At 38.2% G+C, this 17,936-nt stretch overlaps 4 protein-coding genes across 7 annotated transcripts; 2 read left to right on the top strand and 2 right to left on the bottom strand.

Moving 5' to 3' along the window:
* Window positions 1-85: 85 nt before the first annotated feature.
* LOC107263252 (nuclear export mediator factor NEMF homolog) lies at window positions 86-4,327 on the top strand. Its single transcript, XM_015730243.2, has 10 exons — window positions 86-371; window positions 683-854; window positions 926-1,128; window positions 1,192-2,273; window positions 2,346-2,526; window positions 2,598-2,902; window positions 2,984-3,155; window positions 3,243-3,546; window positions 3,653-3,921; window positions 3,990-4,327. Exons 1-10 carry the CDS (start codon window positions 316-318, stop codon window positions 4,186-4,188), a joined length of 2,943 nt encoding a protein of 980 aa, XP_015585729.1. The 5' UTR covers window positions 86-315; the 3' UTR covers window positions 4,189-4,327.
* A 28-nt stretch (window positions 4,328-4,355) lies between these two features.
* On the bottom strand, window positions 4,356-6,981 carry LOC107263291 (serine/threonine-protein kinase VRK1). The gene is made up of 7 exons (XM_015730314.2): window positions 6,635-6,981; window positions 6,468-6,520; window positions 6,331-6,400; window positions 6,030-6,226; window positions 5,732-5,945; window positions 4,965-5,662; window positions 4,356-4,894 (listed from the first exon to the last, which is right to left on the bottom strand). The coding sequence occupies exons 1-7, from the start codon at window positions 6,795-6,797 to the stop codon at window positions 4,649-4,651; spliced, it is 1,641 nt and encodes a 546-aa protein (XP_015585800.1). The 5' UTR covers window positions 6,798-6,981; the 3' UTR covers window positions 4,356-4,648.
* Window positions 6,982-7,133: 152 nt separating this feature from the next.
* On the top strand, window positions 7,134-11,476 carry LOC107263277 (serine/threonine-protein kinase greatwall). 2 transcript variants are annotated; one of them, XR_003058309.1, is made up of 4 exons: window positions 7,134-7,737; window positions 7,819-9,775; window positions 9,860-9,976; window positions 11,339-11,476. XR_003058309.1 is itself a non-coding variant. In XM_025080184.1 (4 exons), the coding sequence occupies exons 2-4, from the start codon at window positions 7,510-7,512 to the stop codon at window positions 9,904-9,906; spliced, it is 2,232 nt and encodes a 743-aa protein (XP_024935952.1). In that variant the 5' UTR covers window positions 7,134-7,410; window positions 7,470-7,509; the 3' UTR covers window positions 9,907-9,976. The 2 variants fall into 2 exon arrangements, 1 of the variants encoding a protein (XP_024935952.1); XM_025080184.1 differs by lacking the exon at window positions 11,339-11,476 and having other exon boundaries at window positions 7,134-7,410; window positions 7,470-7,737.
* Window positions 9,985-13,373, bottom strand: LOC107263298 (proclotting enzyme). 3 transcript variants are annotated; one of them, XM_025080202.1, is made up of 6 exons: window positions 12,949-13,373; window positions 12,124-12,458; window positions 11,373-11,848; window positions 11,026-11,300; window positions 10,789-10,934; window positions 9,985-10,721 (listed from the first exon to the last, which is right to left on the bottom strand). In XM_025080202.1, the coding sequence occupies exons 1-6, from the start codon at window positions 13,082-13,084 to the stop codon at window positions 10,569-10,571; spliced, it is 1,521 nt and encodes a 506-aa protein (XP_024935970.1). In that variant the 5' UTR covers window positions 13,085-13,373; the 3' UTR covers window positions 9,985-10,568. The 3 variants fall into 3 exon arrangements, with proteins under 3 accessions (XP_024935970.1, XP_024935980.1, XP_015585811.1); XM_025080212.1 differs by having other exon boundaries at window positions 12,124-12,434; window positions 12,949-13,372; XM_015730325.2 differs by having other exon boundaries at window positions 12,124-12,437; window positions 12,949-13,367.
* Between the last annotated feature and the right edge of the window lie 4,563 nt (window positions 13,374-17,936).

Below are 17,936 nucleotides of genomic sequence, written 5' to 3'. Positions count from 1 at the left end.
CATTTATAAAATATAAAACTGGGTGAAGAAGATGCATCATATTGTATGTGTTGAAAACTAAATATAAAAGAATAGATTGAATTCAAAAAAACATACAAATTTATTAATAATTTAATCTACGATATTGATACACAGATACAATAATCTTCTTGGTTTTTTTTTTAGTATGTACACTAATGTATTACGGTCGTGAGTGCCAACGTTACGGCTATACGTAACAGATACGTCATTACATGTGTCAGACATCAGGAGGAAAGTTGTCAAAGTGATTTTTGTGATTAATTTTCTGATTCATAATTTACTGTAATTATAAAAATGAAAACCCGATTTAATACCTATGATATTTTATGTTCGATAACTGAGCTGCAAAGGTATATATCAAAACTTTAGATATTTATACAAAAAAATTAAGTAGGGTTATGTTTTGAAACAAGGTTTAAAAAATCGTTTTGGCTAGAAAATAAATTATATAATTTATGCCCGTTACGTGTAGTTGTATTGGAAAAATAAATATTTTTTTCCATTATTAATTCGTAAAGCCATTTCTTTACAACCATATGTTTTGTTATCAATGTTACTATCAGTATTTATAAGATATTTTCTATTTCTTAGTTATGTTATTCATTGCATCTCTATATCTCCATAATTGTTTCCTTATGATCATTTACAAATTTTATTATAGGCTCGTCGGTATGCGTGTTAATCAAGTATATGATATTGACCACCGCACGTATTTGGTACGTCTGCAGCGAAGTGAGGAAAAATGTGTTTTACTCCTAGAATCAGGTAATAGATTTCACACAACAGCTTTTGAATGGCCTAAAAATGTAGCACCATCTGGCTTTAGTATGAAGGTAAGATTTTGTAATATACTACTATCCACTATATCTAAGTATATAACATTATTATTTACAAATTATTATAGATGCGTAAGCATCTGAAAAATAAACGCCTTGAAAGCCTGAAACAAGTTGGTGTGGATCGCATAATAGATTTACAATTTGGCAGTGGAGAAGCAGCATATCACATAATTTTGGAGCTTTATGATCGTGGTAACATTGTACTTACTGATTATGAAATGACAATCCTTAATGTGCTAAGACCTCACACTGAAGGGGATAAAATTAGGTAAGTTTGGAAATACCTAGATTTTATCACAAAGCGTCTATAAAATGTATCAAATCTATTTAGGTTTGCTGTTAGAGAAAAGTATCCATTTGGCCGTGCTCATACAAGAAATATGCCACCAGTTGAAGAAATCTATGAAATTATAAATAAAGCAAAACCAGGCGAGAGTCTCAAGAAAATTTTAAATCCGCATCTAGAATTTGGTTCAGCTGTTATTGATCATGTCTTACTAAAATCTGGCTTTCCCCTGGGATGTAAGATTAATAAAGATTTCAACGTTTCTGAAGATATGCCTAAGCTGATCTCTGCTCTTGAAAATGCAAACCAAATATTCAATAATGCTAAGCAGAACTTAAGTAAGGGATACATTATTCAAAGAAGGGAAGCGAAGCCATTGCAGAATGAAAAGGAGGAATGTATATTTGCCAACATTGAGTTTCATCCTATGTTATTCGAACAACACAAGGATCAACCTTATAAAGAATTTGAGACATTTGACCTTGCAGTGGATGAATATTTCTCAACAATGGAAGGTCAAAAGCTTGACTTAAAAGCTCTACAGCAAGAAAGGGACGCTTTAAAAAAGTTAGAAAATGTTAGAAAAGATCACGATCAGAGATTGATATCTTTGGAAAAGACTCAGGAAGTAGATAAGCAGAAAGCAGAATTAATAACAAGGAATCAAAGATTGGTAGACAATGCAATATTAGCTATGCAAAGTGCATTGGCCAATCAAATGTCTTGGCCTGATATTCAAGTACTTTTAAAAGAAGCTCAAAGCAGAGGAGATCCTGTAGCTGGCGCGATAAAACAATTAAAATTAGAGACTAATAACATATCTCTATTTTTAAGCAATCCTTATGAAGATAGCGATGAAGAAGAACCAGAACTGAAGCCCATGATGATTGATATTGATTTGGCTCATTCTGCTTTTGCAAATGCACAAAGATATTACAATCAGAAAAGATCAGCATCAAAGAAACAACAAAAGACCATCGAATCCCAGGGGAAAGCATTGAAATCTGCAGAAAAGAAAACGAAGCAGACGTTGAAAGAAGTTAAGGCGATTCATAGTATTAATAAATTACGAAAAGTTTACTGGTTTGAAAAGTTTTATTGGTTTATCTCGTCTGAAAATTATCTGGGTAAGATTTGACATATAGAATACTGTTTTGTATACATTTCGTGATTATTATCTCATGCTCTTTTCACTGTAGTAATCGGTGGTAGAGATCAACAGCAAAACGAATTAATTGTAAAACGATATCTTAGATCAGGTGATCTATACGTCCATGCAGATCTTACCGGAGCTAGTTCAGTAGTTATAAAAAATCCTACTGGTGATGTTGTTCCACCAAAAACTTTAGCCGAAGCTGGTACTATGGCCGTCGCATACAGGTATGCTTGCGTAAATAAGCTGCAAATGTTCACCTTAATTGGCTTTAGTCTGATTTTTAATATTTTAACAGCGTTGCGTGGGAAGCAAAAGTTGTTGCTGGTGCATGGTGGGTAAATAGTGATCAAGTGTCAAAAAGTGCTCCAACTGGAGAATATTTGACTACAGGATCGTTCATGATTCGTGGGAAAAAAAATTATTTACCTCCATGCCAACTGGTTATGGGTTTGGGTTTCATGTTCCGCTTGGAGGATGGTTCTGTAGAGCGTCATAAAGATGAAAGAAAAATTAGAATCCTAGATGAAGATAGTGAAATTGGAGAAGCACCAGTGGACTCGGATAAAGAAATTGAATTAGAAGGCGAATCGGATGATAACGGTATTGAAAGAATATTTAAATTCGACAAATAATTTTTTGTAGAATGAAATTTAATAACGGTTTGCTTTTTTATTTACTCAGATGAAGACGCCGAAGATAAAATCACATTATCTCAAATCGATGAGAACGAAGATGGTGAAGTAAAGGAAGCGGAAGTAAAATCAAATCCTCAAATTGAAAGTAGCGACAGTGAAACCAATGATAAACCACAATTTCCAGATACTCAGATTAAGTTTGATCTTTCTGGTCCAAGGTATATATTTCTATTTTCATAACGTTGATATTTTTCATGTGACAAGAAAAGAAATATTGAGAGAATATTTATTTTTGTTGCGAACAGAATAAAAGTACAAGTAGATACTACTCAATCTTTGAAAAAAATTGAGAGTCAAGAGGAGGAAGAAAACGTCGTTTACTTAGGAGATGATAAACCTATCATCGTGAAGCCTAATGACAAGAGTAAAAAAAATACTAACCAAGAAAAAGATTCGATCCAGAAGCAAGATGCCAGAAACGAAAAAGAAACCAAGCAAAAAGATCCCAACTTACCAAAAAGAGGACAAAAGGCTCGACTAAAGAAGATTAAAGAAAAATACAAGGATCAAGATGAAGAGGATAGGCGTCTATTGATGGAAGCTTTAAAGGTATAATTTTTTAGTTTTAAAATTTAATTACATCACGAATAGCACCATATTGTTTGTTCCTAGTAAATATATTTGAAATACTAATTACTCTAAAAATATTTTATAGTCCGCAGGAACGGCAAAAGAAGATAAGCGTAAAAATAAAAACAAGGATCCATCTGGACCGAAACAGAATAAAAAGAAAGGAAGTGGTCAAATAAAACCAAATCCAATTCAACAAAATATTCGTGTTGACGATAATGCGGAAGAGGAAGATGTTGGACCAGCACCGGAAATTGACATGTTGAATCAACTAACCGGAAAACCAATTGCAGAGGATGAACTGTTATTTGCCGTACCAGTAGTAGCACCGTATAATACGTTATTAAATTATAAGTAAGTTACTAAATGATAACTGTATCTTTGTATAACAACGGTCATAAATATAATTTTTAATTTTGTAGGTACAAAGTGAAATTAACACCTGGCACGGGGAAAAGAGGTAAAGCCGCTAAAACTGCTTTGGCTGTATTTCTCCGTGACAAAGCAACAACTTCTCGAGAAAAAGATTTATTAAAAGCAGTGAAAGATGAAACAATAGCAAGGAACATACCCGGAAAAGTTAAAATAAGTGCGCCACAGATACAGAAAATTAAGAAATAGCGAATATTAATTTCGTTATGCTCTACTTTTCTTCCAATGTACTGCGTAATTCGGTGTAGACAGTAAGTTTCACCTTCGTTATATCGAATGTATCTGACTGTAAATATGCTTATGTAAAATTACATTATTTCATCGTGAATTAATTTTTTATAATAATAAAGTCCACGTGGTGTATAAAAAAATGTTTATTTCCAATCATTCATAATCACGAATGTCAGATTATCATTTTTATATTTTTCACGTATATGTGTAATACTAGGAAGATTAATATTATTGCTCAACAATCAGCACTCAATATTTCAATGAACATTTAAAAATAAACTAAGACGCAAGACCTAGTCTTAACATATGAAAGTCTTTTGCTCCCACATTCTCCAATGAATATTCATACAAAGTATAATTAAACGTGGTTGTATTTTGAGAAAAAATAACAATGTACTTATTCTTCATCTACTTTTTTTCATTCCTTCTTATGTACACGAGATTTAGTAGTTCGAATTTTTGCAAATCTGTCGCCAGCATTTGATGTATTTTTCTTCCGTATCTTCGGTGGCGTTCTTCCGGAATCATCATCATCATCGTCACCAAACATATCTTCGTTACTGTCACTTTCTTCTTCGCCAAGCAACTTGATAGAACCTGGTTGACTGCCGGGACTTAATTTTGGTACAACTTGAGGACGCGATCTTGTTCCCTTTGATATGATCTGTAATACGTCATTGGTTTAGTACAAAATCGTTAAATGTTAACAGCTTAAGATAAAGTAGATCCATTACCTCAGGTTCGGAATCAGACTGCGACATCTTGGAAATATTTCTGGGCCTTTTATTCTTGATTGGTTTCTCGGAAACAGCTTTAACATAATCCTTAACGATTGGCAATTTTTTCCTATTTTTAAGCTCTTTTATTTGAATTTGATAAACGGCATCCGAGTCATCGATTTCTTCCATATCTTCTAGGATTTTCTTTATCTCTCGCAATCCTCCGCGTTTATTTTTTATCATCACCCCAGGACTCTCACCTGTAGGACTCAGTGCTGGACTTGATGTTGGGCTCGAGTTTATTTGCTTTCCTCTAGGACTCTTTCGCATATCTTTGGGTGTTACCTTTTTTATCTTTTTTGTCGTACTAACAGTGTGCTGTGTTGTATTATTAGGCGAATGGAAATCCAATTTACCATCTGGCTTGTGTCCTAATTTGGTTAAACCATTTGTTAGTATTGTACGAAATTTATCATACTGTGGAGGTTCATTGAATTTCATTCCAGCTAAGAGATTCATATAATCATTCACAGGCTTTGGCACATCAGTGCCAAAACAGGCTTTCAAAAACTTTGGAATGTTGTCAAAGGCTTGTTCCTTTTGTTTTTGTACTGCCGATACATCTTTTAAATTCTTTTCCCAAGGCAAGGAACCACACAACCATTGTATTATGTTGTATGCCAAAATTTCAAAGTCACCACGCATCGTAGGCACTAAAACAGTATAAATGTATTTTGAAAGCCTCTGAAGCTTGTTAACATTGCTATGCAAGAAATACTTACCACCCATGTGTGCATCTCTACTAGTGTATTCAATTGTACCATCATGTGCTTTCTTTGGATCTAATTTGTATTCTGACTTTGTGGTATAATGTGATGCTAGACCAAAATCCACTAAGTAAACATGATCTTGTGACTTCAGATCTAGTAATAAATTTCCTCCTTTTATGTCAGCATGTACATAGGTTTTATGATGAATGTACTCTAGTACGTTTATCTAAAAATAACTAGTGATATGTTGGGCAGAGACATGTTGAAAAAATTATTACATTGAACTGAATAGCAATAAACTGCTTCTTACAATTTGTAAAGCTACTTTGAATACTGTGTGTTCTTCAAATCTGCGACCACTTTGAAGGAATAAATTCCATAAGTCTGTCCCATACCGTTCCATTACCACAAAACGATATTTTACTTTGTTACATTCGTGACTTCCAGAACCAATGTATTTTGGCATGCCAAACAAAGAGAGCTTCTTTTTCTTTTTCCAGGCTTCGACTAAAGATTTGTATATAATACAGTTCCACTCAATATCTCATTTTCTGTTCATCACCATAAGTGAAAACTTAAAATAAGATAAATAAAAATTGTTCAAAACATACTATCATCAGCTTTAGCATTTCGCATATAAAAATGCATTTCCACAAACAAAGGGCCATTTCCATGTGGTTCCTGAAATAATATTTATCATGACAATCTTACACTAAAAGTTATGTACAAAAATTTCAAAAGTACTCACTACTTTGATAACATAATTGTAATTCTTAGCCGATTGCTCCATATAGGATGCAGCTAAAACATGTAATTAAGAGATAATTTTTTTAAAAGCAATTAATGATCAATAATTTATTAGGAAAAATTTTAAAACAAGAATGAAAACTTTGAAGCCAAAAATCAATTTCATACCACAATAAATTTCACCAAAACCGCCGACTCCAATAGATGAACCAATTATCCATTTTTTCTGTCCCATGTCTGTAAATATTTCTCCCTTTGGAATTGGCTCAGGCATGGTATAACCATTGGCTCCTTTTTTCTTAGGAGCCTTTTTTACTACTCTTCCAGCCATTACTAGGTTAAATAATACAGATGAAAAGTATAAAAATGTCTTGCAGAATGTTATTCACAAAATATATGAAAAACTATAATTTCAATACATCTATTCACATAAAAGTAAAAATTATTGAGTATAAATTCGTGAATTTTCAGCTTTAAACATGAACAACCAACGTTGCTGCATAAACCTTTTCAAGTTCAAGATGATTTCCAGACAGGCATCCTTTGAGAACTCAAAAATTAAATCCCTATAAACATTTAATAAAAGTATTTTCAGGAAAATTAAGATTTAAAAGACAATACAGTGATATATGTATCCCAAAATGAGTCTACAGTACTGCACGATAGATGTGTCCTCTATTAAAAAAATAAGTATAGATAAGAAATAGGGATATAGAGTCGTTTGAACGTTGTCTTTCTAACAATTGAGAACCCGCGTTTTTCATTAGTATGAAGTTGCCGATGTAATTTTTTTTTCCCGTATACTATACGCATGCACGAGAAAGTTTTAAAAATGTTTGCAGTAAGCGTAGCCGGCAATTTGAATGACCGTTATAAAATTATTCATGCACGATGTTAAGGTATCGGGATGTTGTATTAAAAGCTACTGCACTTATGTAATGAAAGTAAGTTACAAGACGAAATCCGATTGCAAGGGATAATCTATTTATCGTGGTTTCAAAAGAAAACTGACAGACTCGGTCAACTTTGGTCAACATTTTTAAATGGAAGGTATGACAGTCGAGATGCCAGGCCTTCAATCAGATGAATCTGGCCAAACAAATAATTCAGTGGACAGTTTGGCAAATTGTATTAATCAATTGGATGATATGGAACACGAATCTCGTATATTGACTGGGGTAGAACGTACTCCGCAGCATACATCGCTTAGTAAAAAAATTGATAATTCTATTTTCAACACCATCTCGAAAATCGTCAATCCTGCTACAAAGGTAACATTTTAAATTGTATTCTGATATATAAACATCATCATAATTGAATGAGCATCATTGATATTATTAGTATTTTTTTAGGTGCCAGAGATTCAGGACTTTAAGATTGTGAAACCAATAAGCAGAGGAGCTTTTGGCAAGGTCTTCCTAGGATACAAGAAGACCAATCCTGAGCAGGTTTATGCTATTAAAGTGATGAAAAAGAATGAAATGATAAATAAAAATATGGCTTCACAAGTAGTGATCGAAAGAAATGCCTTGGCTCTTACTCGAAGTGCTTACTGTGTACAATTGTTCTACTCTTTGCAATCAGTTAGCAGTGTTTACTTAGTAATGGAATACATGGTCGGTGGTGATCTGAAAAGTCTAGTTGGAATGTATGGTTACATGGAAGAGTCTATGGCAGCTTTTTACACAGCTGAAGTGTCTTTAGCATTACAGTATCTTCATTCCCATGGCATAGTACACAGAGATCTAAAGCCAGACAATATGCTTCTTTCGCGAGAGGGACATGTAAAGCTCACAGATTTTGGCCTTAGCAGGATATCTACGTTACACCGAGATTTGGAAATATCTGATCTAGTGAACTGTACACCGAGTCTATGTGCGAGAACTCCAGGTCAGCTTCTATCTCTGACATCACATCTATCTTTTGGGTCTGGTCAAAAGTCCTCATCGGAATTGAATCTTCTGGATTGCAGTGATGTAAGCAACCCTGCTGCAAATTTACTCTCAGCGCTAAGAGAAAATTCCAAAAAGATAAGCAGTTCCTCAAGTTCAATTGTGTCATCTGTTGCAACATCAGCTGATTATTCGAGAGTATCGGGTGTGACACCATTCCAATCGGCGGAGGATCTACGAATGTGTGCCTTCTCGGAGGATGAATGTTACTCAAAAAAAAGTAACCCTGAAGAAGATTATAGCAGTTCCAGTAGTTTTCATACATGCGAAACTTCATCTCTCTCTCAGTCCAGTAAGAGTACAGAAAAATTGATTGTGACTAGTCAGACGGTGAATGGTGAGAAAGGTGAGGAGGAGGATGAATCCACATTAGAGGCAGAAAATTCTCATCATCCACTTCCTCATACGAGTCCTTTGAGCAGCTGCGTTAATTCTTACTCAAGAGGAACCAAGAGAAAACGCGCAGCCATGGCAGCCTCGACTGGATTAACGCGTGAGATACATCTTATGGAATTAGACGGTGACCTTACACCAAAAAGGAAAAATCGTGGACCAGCGATATTTTCTTGCAGAAGTCCGGTACCATCAACGGATAATCCAGTCACGACCAAAACGGAGATTACTGAAAATAACGTTACATCTCAAGAAGGTGGTTCCGGTGTCGGAGTTGCGTTTAGTACACCTGTATCGTCTATGAAGCGACGAAATCGAAAAGAGGAAAATCAGAAACATCAACAACATCATGAAAAACCACTCTTAATTAAAGCAACCAGATTTGAATTACCACCACCTTGTACTTCACACTCAGCACCTGATCTACATCCGCATAATATCACTGGAGGACGTAATTCACCTCAAGGCATTTCTCCTATAAAGACTCCTGCCACTTCTGACAACCACAGCTATACTCCCTACAGAACTCCAAAGTCAGTGCGAAGAGGGGCCCAAGGAGGTATGCTTCGGTCAGACGATAGAATCCTGGGCACTCCAGATTACCTTGCTCCGGAGTTGCTGCTTCGCCAGGGTCATGGTCCGGCGGTTGATTGGTGGGCTCTTGGCGTCTGCCTCTTTGAATTTTGCACTGGAGTTCCACCATTTAATGACGAAACGCCGCAGGCGGTGTTCGCGAATATATTAGCAAGAGACGTTCCCTGGCCAGAAGGTGATGAAGCGCTTTCAAAATCTGCCAACGAGGCCATTGATGCTCTCCTGACCTTAGACCCATCTGCACGACCTTCAGCAAATCAAGTGCGCCATATGGCACTTTTTAATGGTTTTCCCTGGGACGAACCACAAAAAGCAATACCACCTTTTATCCCACAACCAGACGACAATTTTGATACATGTTACTTTCAAGGTATACTCGACTTTTTTAATTATCAAATTATCTTGTAATGAAGCTTTCTGGAATTACTTAATCATACGGTACTTATTTTTTCAGCACGAAACATAATGCAGCATCTAAACGTGAGCAACTGTGATACATAGTCCTGGCTTAACCGTGAGTCAATGTGATGAGCTCGTAGCAGCGACGGCGACTGGGGACAGCCATAGTAAAGTAACTCATACGATTGTATAATTTTATTATTTTTTTATATACGTGCGTATGTATAGTAAATATGAAATAATTTGTTACGAATTGTAATAACGCGTCTCACTACATATACCACGGAGTATTTAGGACGGATTCGACTATCGCTAATAATGCGTTATGTCTTAATACTTGATACCAGGTAGAACCAAAGCGCTGCTGGAATTACTTCCGAGCATATTTTTTTTATTCCTCTGCCTGACAACCTCGTTCAAGGTATCAAGGAACAAAAGATATAGCCGTGACGAGATTTCATCTCATGTCGATTAATACATCAAGAGTCTTCGTGATTTATAGCACATTCCCTTATTACATATAGTTTAGGACTTGAAGAAGCCTTGTTCTTATCATTATTCAATGATAACATGCGGTTAGGGATATTGCCTAAGGCTCGTTTTTATCTCGAAAGATCAACGATTACTGTCAATCGATCGCGCGATCAAATGACTTTCCAAGACATACGAGCGTTGAATGAAAAAAGGCAGGAAATAGGTAATTTTGTTGCCATTAAGAGCAACCTACTGTCACTCCTCCCATAGAGTGTTGCCGCCCTATCCAGTTACTTGAGATTCTTGTTAATCCAAGGCAGGAAGTGCGTGACTCTCGTGTAAACACCTGGGTATTGCCCTTTGCCACATCCAATACCCCAGCTCACTATACCAACTTGAGTCCATCTTCCATCATTTACCATTAAAGGACCGCCACTGTCACCCTGTGGAAAAATATACCGTTATGAAGATAATCAATGATTTCTATTTTTATATTTTCTATATACTAACGGAACAGGAATCCTTGGATGCTCTTCCTGCACATAAAAAACTGTCTACGATACCACCAGGAGCGTCACTGCCATATTTAATCTTGCACTCACTATTTGTCCATACGGGAATTGAGACTTCCTGAAGTACTGCAGGTTGCGGTCCGCCTTATGATAAAAGATATATAATTAATTTTTATGAAGTCGCTAGACGATCTTAATAACAATATATATAGTTAATTGAGTAATGGCTACTCACTTTCTCTAAGTGAACCCCAACCGATGACTGTAGCTGTTTTTCCTGAATATAGTTGAGAACCAGTAGGTAGGCAAACAGGACGAATTTGCTCGGTAAAGTCTACCGGTTGGTCCAAAGTAAGTATAGCCACGTCGTTGTACAGGGTGCGGGAATCAAAACCTCTGTGTCGGACGACGCGTTTCACGCGTCTTTCAATATGGCGGACCTCGTTATTTGTTTTGATATTGTAATCACCAAGACGCACCGTCAATCGGGCAACGTCCCAAGAATTCATACTACAAAGAAGTATAATAACGCATAAGGATTTTTACAGAAGAGACTAAGATCATCTATAACCCAGGACTTACTGAGCGACACAATGAGCCGCCGAAAGGATGTGTATGTTGTCGATAAGAGATCCACCGCAGAACTGTCGTCCAGCATTGAAGAGCGCCGCGATCCATGGCCATTCACCAGGATCAGCGTTATGTCCACCAACGATACGTTCCTGGTCCTGGTTACCATTTTTCGCACCGCACTCTGCATAAGTGACCCCAGGAGCTGCAGTGACAGGAGGCTTGCTCGTTGTAGCTGGACTGGTAGCACCAGGCCACCATCCAGGCTTTTTCGTCGGCCACGTGGTGGCACCCGGAGGCTTCTTCGAAGTGGAGTAAATCGGTTTTGGAGTGGTTATCGTTGGGAAACCAGGAAATGGGCCATGCGTGGGCAAAGGCGGTATAGTATGATCTGGAGGATGAGTAGGAAGTGGAGGTGGCCAAGACGGCGGTTTTGGTCTTGGTTTTGCTGAATCTGGACCAACGTTCTTATCCGCATTATCTTCCTCCTGAAATACATCATAAATAATATTTACTGCTACCGTTAGAATCTCTATAGCAATATTTTCACAATGCTTTTTCAGTCAATATAAAAAAAAGCAGCAATAACGACAGTGTTTACGCAATTGGATCACTGGGTGAACATTATTTACAGTCCGCTTTCTATGCTGAATTTATTACCTTTGCCAGTCGGTATTGTCTTGCGGTTATTATACCTTCTGAGCCAAGCTGTATTATAATTAATGATGAAATTTATGAAAGCTCAGTTTATAGTTCTAATTACCTCTGGTTCTTCGACTACAGGATCTTCGCCTCCTGGAGATGCAGGAGTAACGAGAGGAATGGTATTGGAGCAACATACTCCAAAGCCCATACGGCCATCGTCACGAATATAACTGCAGGTGTCATAGACCCCAAGAACCCATCCATCGAGAGCCCCAAGATCAGGAATTTTGAAGTAAGGATAACACTCCTTGAAGGTGGCGCATTTTCCGACTTCACCCTTTGAAGTCAAGCAAGGACCACCTCCTCCAGCCTTGGCCCAAAAGATATTGCGAGCTTCCCTCGTCGCAGTAGGAAGCTCCGGATCAGTGGCTGCTGTATTCAAGATCACCGGAGCTGCCATTAATATTTGAGTCTCGAATGACACACGATGCTTTCTACTGTAGTTCAAGGCGAGAAAGTAGGACCCGACGTCGAACTGACTCACATTCTAATTAACAATACCGGACCGAAATCCGTACGTTGACCGATTGGAACCGATTTTCTATTAAGAAAATAAGAAATTTCTGGAACTGTCATTCATGATAATCGTCCAGCGTTTCGACGGTAATTATTTTGAATTCTAATCCAATGTTATGTAACCATGAAAGGAAACTGATTTTACGTTCTAAACCATAAGCACACGTTGCTTTGTTTACTACTTAGAAATCTGGACTCACCGGGTATACCAGCACGCAGCGCACGCTAAATAATAAGATGCTGCTGCGCGCTTGTAGGCGGACATTAACGTTTGCGCACGAGTTCGCTGACCGAGCTTATACACACAATACACGCGACACGTCCTGGGGACTTCCGTTGACCGAATACAGAACCATCATGAACTCACCTTCAACAGTCACGCTGTCCTCGAGTACACGATCGCCCCCTGATCGACTACTGTCGGCATTAGCAATCAATGATGAACCGAACAAGAGAAGAAGAGCAGCGAGGACCCAGCTCATCGGCGCGCCTCTTCGAAGCATATCCGACCCACGAGGATATCCGGGCGCACGATTACAGGTGCAACCCAAGGCCACAGATAAATAAACCAGCTGGATTGGAATTAGGTCCCGGGTGTCTCTCTTACGACGCCACTACGCTGCTAAGCTGCTGAATAGCCGGGACCCGAGCTTATAACGGGCTCGCCCTCCTCTCGGCGCTCCGGCTGCCCCCGTCAGGTTCACCCGGGACGCGTTCTTCTTCTTTCTTTAGCTCCACCGGCGATCTACATCTTCTACTCGAGACACATCGAAGCATTGATCTTTCCTTACAACTGGTCCATCCATCCGCATCAACCCGGGACATGATCTTGATGGGGATGTCCAGCCTCTTGTCATACAATTATCACACGTGGATGTATCTCCGGAGGATTCTTTATTACCGTGCGATATGCAAATGCCTGTAAGAGGCGAATGCGATTAACCCCGAGCGAGTCCGGTAGCGTTGTTAGCCTTCCTAACGGGCACCAGGATCAGCTTTCTGGGTTTGGCATGGGTTAGGCGTGTCCGATCTTCGATTTGGCAGATCGCTCTTAATGTCACTCGCTCGCGCATTAGCATAGAGAGCACGAAGTAATCGGTTGGCCTTGGTTGGCCTGAAGGAGGTTGCAGAGAACTTGGCCCTGAACTTGTCCGGGTGCTGTTAGCCAGCGAAACGGGGTAACAGTTGCGCATCAGGAGATCCCACCATGGGCCCCACGGGAGATCATCTATAGCTCATGGAGAACCTTAGGCGCCAGGGATACAAGTGAGATGGATACAGTCCTCATAGGAATTACACGAGTCTCTACTCCGTATGGGATGCGTGATCCAGGAGTCAACGACTCGTCAAGGTAAACGCTGCCGGGATGGACTGTACTACTGGTTGGTGAGGGATGCCCAGGGTAGGGGAAGGATTTCAGTTCGCGTCTTCTCTCGCTTCGACGTATTCACTCGCACGGCTAATATCGTGTCGCCAGCAATGGTGCTGCAAGCGGAGATAATCGATAAAGAGAGCAACAACCCGTAAAACCGGACTCATCCGCGCCGAAAATACTCATTCGCGACTTCTCAAATCTTTTCTTGGTGGCTTTGGGCCCTGCGGGATAAGGGCTCATCCGCTTGGGACCGACGCTCGCCGTCGTGGCCGATGAACCCGCGATTCCAATACCCATTCATCCACTTCGTGCACCTATGCGAATTTCAAATCACACACAGCCGCGAGCGCAATCATCCTGTGGATCATTCTCTTCTTCTACCTACCGAAATATTCCAACCGGTTCCGACTCTCCAGTCCAATCTCCAACCGAAGGGTGGTTTGTTGCTTGAGGAACGTCAGGTCCGACAGTATGCCACTCTTTCGTGGGGTTTCGATCGAGGAGAATATCCACTTATTGCATTCCACTTGGACAAGCTATCTGGATCCAATTTTACCTTTGCTCCTCTGACTCTGCCTACTTGTTACTCGATGTTAATTAATAGTTTACCATCGACGCCTAACCCTGACACAAGTATAAACGTTAACAGATTTATGTACTTTGGAGATATTTTCTAGTGGCCATTTTCCTCCATTTTATCTTGACTACGGAAATTATATACTAGCTCGATGTGGTGTAGTCATTTATATTAAGAATATGGTAATGTCTGCGCTATTGTTCTTAGAATAAAGATCCGTTCACACTGACAATTTATGTATAGTACAATAATACAGTGTGGTCTCGAAAAAAAGGATTCGTCAGTTTACATCGTCGGGATCGACTCGACGAATGTAATATTTCTTTCATTGTTACCGAACCGTGAAATATCGATTACGAATATTCCAAATACATTAATAGATGACTTGTCAACTTTTGACTTCCAAAACGTGAACTGAATTATGACAGATCACCGATTACCAAATTCCATCGAGTACAACGCCCAGAACTAACCATGCTGGAGCATTTAGTGAGGTAAGGGGCTACTCGTAATAATATTTTTATCTCTTTCATCATCACTCGCGTCAAATCTATACTTATAGATTTAAAAAACTATTTAGAATTAATGAGCGTAACATTTTTCGCCGACTCGTAACAAGCTACACCCATAAAATTGATAATAATTCAACGAAGATGCCTAACGGATCTTAAATACTTGCTCCAAAGTGGCGGATTGTATGAAATATGACAACGGAACAAAATCAAATCGAAAGATGACATATTTTTGGGAGCACTGACACCTCCAACGATATTAATGAATCATAAACCTGAACCGGTCGCTCCAATAAATCGATCTCACCCACTCGATAATATCGACACGCTGTGTAATTTATCCATAATTTATGCAGCTAAGTTAATAATTTTTTTATCTCTTTTTGACATCATTGGAACAGTGGCCAATGATGATATCAGATTTATTTATATCAGATATAATAATTTTCATTACGTCACTATAATAACAGATCAAAGGGTCTCGCGTAGTTCCATCTGTGTACAATTCGCACTGAATATCTGTACTTTCGTTCTTTTAGAAACGATGGCACCTTTAACCACCTTAATAAAACATAAACAAGAACCACTATCAGTTACCACAGTTATCATCAAACTCGTTCCGTGCTTCTGTATACCGCGATAAGTATCAATAACGAAAAAAAATTTTCTAAATACCTTCCAAGCATCAAATTGATTATCAATTAAATTATCATATATTCCCCATCTCATAGAAAAACATTTCAAGTATTTAACCCAAAACAAGTGTCAGAAGAATCCAGATGTTCTCGAGGCGTCCTCGAGTACGTAAAAGAGTGTATAGTATCTTTTGATAATTTCGTCATTAGTCCACGAGTCACGTGACTTTTTGCGACTCAATTTCGCAAATTTGCATTTCGCACGAGTACGTTACCGTTAGTATGGATTGATCGGTCGAGCAATTAATTTTAATTTTTTTTTTTAATTTCATTAGCTACTCATTCAGTCGACCACTTAAGCGACCCTATCATAGATTCATAGAGCGTCACACCGGTAGTACATGATAGTTTATGGTCACTAAAGAAACTATTGTCAGCAATGACAATTGAGAAGTGGGGTCTCTTGCCGTAAGATCATCTCAATGTGGGAAGTGCCTCCGACCCTCGAAATACAAACGTGAGATAAGTAATATGCTAGGGCCAGTGGCCCCTCAAGGTCGACATACCCACACGATCAAAAAAACCCACCCACTTATATCCTCACATGCGCACTGGCATATCCCGACTGTTCCTAGTCGTACGCGGAGTGCATTTGAATTTCGGTATTCATTTCCTACGTTGTAAGAATGTTCGGTAAGAACGATGGTAAACGATGACGAGATATTTGGATTAATTAAAACCATTGATTTTTTGCTAAATAAATTTTTTATTCTTACGGCCAATACACGAGTCATCGATCGTAACCCAGATAGCGGCTTATCAAAAATCGACACGCGACCATTAAATTGATTGACAGAACAACCTAGGCCGAAATCGGTCTCAAATCTATAAACACGATAAAGTCTAATTAAATTATCGAAGTGTCTCATAAATATTCATTCCTCAAGTAAAGTTTCATGACGGAACGACGCAGCGAAATAAATAAAAATTCCTCGCTGTTTTGTATCATAATGAAATGTAAAAATTTTATCGAACATTCGCGTGAGAAACTGACGTTGCAAACCTTTTTAACGGTTAGATAAGGTTCTTAACTTTTTCTTTTTTTTTTAATGCACTTTTTTACCTCATAGTCACGTATCTTTGTTTTGGACGATTTTTCGGATAGCTTGGTAACAGGTTTTACCTGTGGTCGCGGGACGACTCATCGAAATACTCCTTTAGTTGACCGCTACACGGACAGCGTAATAACCATCATAAAGATACGAAGGGTTTGGTCGGTGTCATGGCAGAATACATTTTTAGCACAGTGTTAAGGTTTAAGGTCGTTTGCATTGCTTTCATGCCGGAGGCGCATAATGTGGAGAAATTTGTTTTCATGTAGCGTACCACTAACGGCATACCAAAGGGTATTTAAATCTGTGGTATATATACATATATACAGACATACCTACAGATATATCGTGGTTACCATAGTATCCATACTGTGAACCCGTATTGAAAAAAATTCCCCTAGAACCGTTAACAATCGATACCTGTACTTACCAGATTTTTTAAAAAATTGCTAATAGGGATACACATAAAATGTATAAAATAAAAAAAAAAAAACGTCTATGGATATACATAATATTATTGTGCAAAAAAAAAACATTTTTTTTTTTTTTTGTATATTACATATCACTTAACTCCTAATTAACATTGTGCCTACCTATCCTTGCTTACTTATGATAAAGCAATTATTTCAGGTACTTATTCGCATAGAAACAAATCAATCAACATTACAATATGTTTTAATTATTACTTGCTCTCTCCTTAGCATTATCATATCGATACTGTCATCGCGACGTAAAATCATTACGGGGATTCCCCTCTCCTCCCGCTCCCCAATATTTCCGTCGATTAACCCTTTTAGTGCCGGACAACGATATATCGTCGTTCGCTACACTCGCGAAAAGTGCCGGGCGACGATGTATCGTTGCGTATGCGATGGCACCTTATTCTTCGCATCGCGAGAAAGCTCTATCTCAAAATAAATGTTGAAATACAATTAGCATTACATTATTATCTCTTCCTTCCGTAATACGTTGTTTTTCGAATTATGTACAATTATCATTTTTAGTTTGGTTTTTATGACCTTTTTCCCAGCCCCTTGTAAAATTCGTCAAATTCGTCCGGTTATTCTCGCGTAGACACCGGTTTTTCGCCTGGTACTAAAAGGGTTAAAATAATTAAAAAAAAAAAAAATTGATCTTTATCATC

Source organism: Cephus cinctus, unplaced genomic scaffold (genome assembly GCF_000341935.2).
Source record: "Cephus cinctus unplaced genomic scaffold, Ccin1 Ccin1_scaffold0013, whole genome shotgun sequence".
Taxonomy (NCBI): domain Eukaryota; kingdom Metazoa; phylum Arthropoda; class Insecta; order Hymenoptera; family Cephidae; genus Cephus; species Cephus cinctus.
The sequence above is the reverse complement of the archived record's forward strand: the minus strand, read 5'-3'. Positions and strand labels throughout refer to the sequence as shown.

Bases quoted from the DNA above. Each gene is read 5' to 3' on its own strand.
- LOC107263291 (XM_015730314.2), bottom strand. From the start codon at position 6,797: ATGGCTGGAAGAGTAGTAAAAAAGGCTCCTAAGAAAAAAGGAGCCAAT. The intron at 6,227-6,330 runs GTATGTTTTGAA...ACAAATCTTTAG, and splicing joins AAATGCTAAAGCTGATGATA to TCGAAGCCTGGAAAAAGAAA. The intron at 5,946-6,029 runs GTAAGAAGCAGT...AGTTATTTTTAG, and splicing joins TCAAAGTAGCTTTACAAATT to ATAAACGTACTAGAGTACAT.
- LOC107263298 (XM_025080202.1), bottom strand. From the start codon at position 13,084: ATGCTTCGAAGAGGCGCGCCGATGAGCTGGGTCCTCGCTGCTCTTCTT. The intron at 11,849-12,123 runs GTAATTAGAACT...GATGTATTTCAG, and splicing joins CTGTAGTCGAAGAACCAGAG to GAGGAAGATAATGCGGATAA. The intron at 10,935-11,025 runs GTGAGTAGCCAT...TTTTATCATAAG, and splicing joins TTGGGGTTCACTTAGAGAAA to GCGGACCGCAACCTGCAGTA.
- LOC107263252 (XM_015730243.2), top strand. From the start codon at position 316: ATGAAAACCCGATTTAATACCTATGATATTTTATGTTCGATAACTGAG. The intron at 855-925 runs GTAAGATTTTGT...AAATTATTATAG, and splicing joins CATCTGGCTTTAGTATGAAG to ATGCGTAAGCATCTGAAAAA. The intron at 3,922-3,989 runs GTAAGTTACTAA...TTAATTTTGTAG, and splicing joins AATACGTTATTAAATTATAA to GTACAAAGTGAAATTAACAC.
- LOC107263277 (XM_025080184.1), top strand. From the start codon at position 7,510: ATGGAAGGTATGACAGTCGAGATGCCAGGCCTTCAATCAGATGAATCT. The intron at 7,738-7,818 runs GTAACATTTTAA...GTATTTTTTTAG, and splicing joins TCGTCAATCCTGCTACAAAG to GTGCCAGAGATTCAGGACTT. The intron at 9,776-9,859 runs GTATACTCGACT...TTATTTTTTCAG, and splicing joins TGATACATGTTACTTTCAAG to CACGAAACATAATGCAGCAT.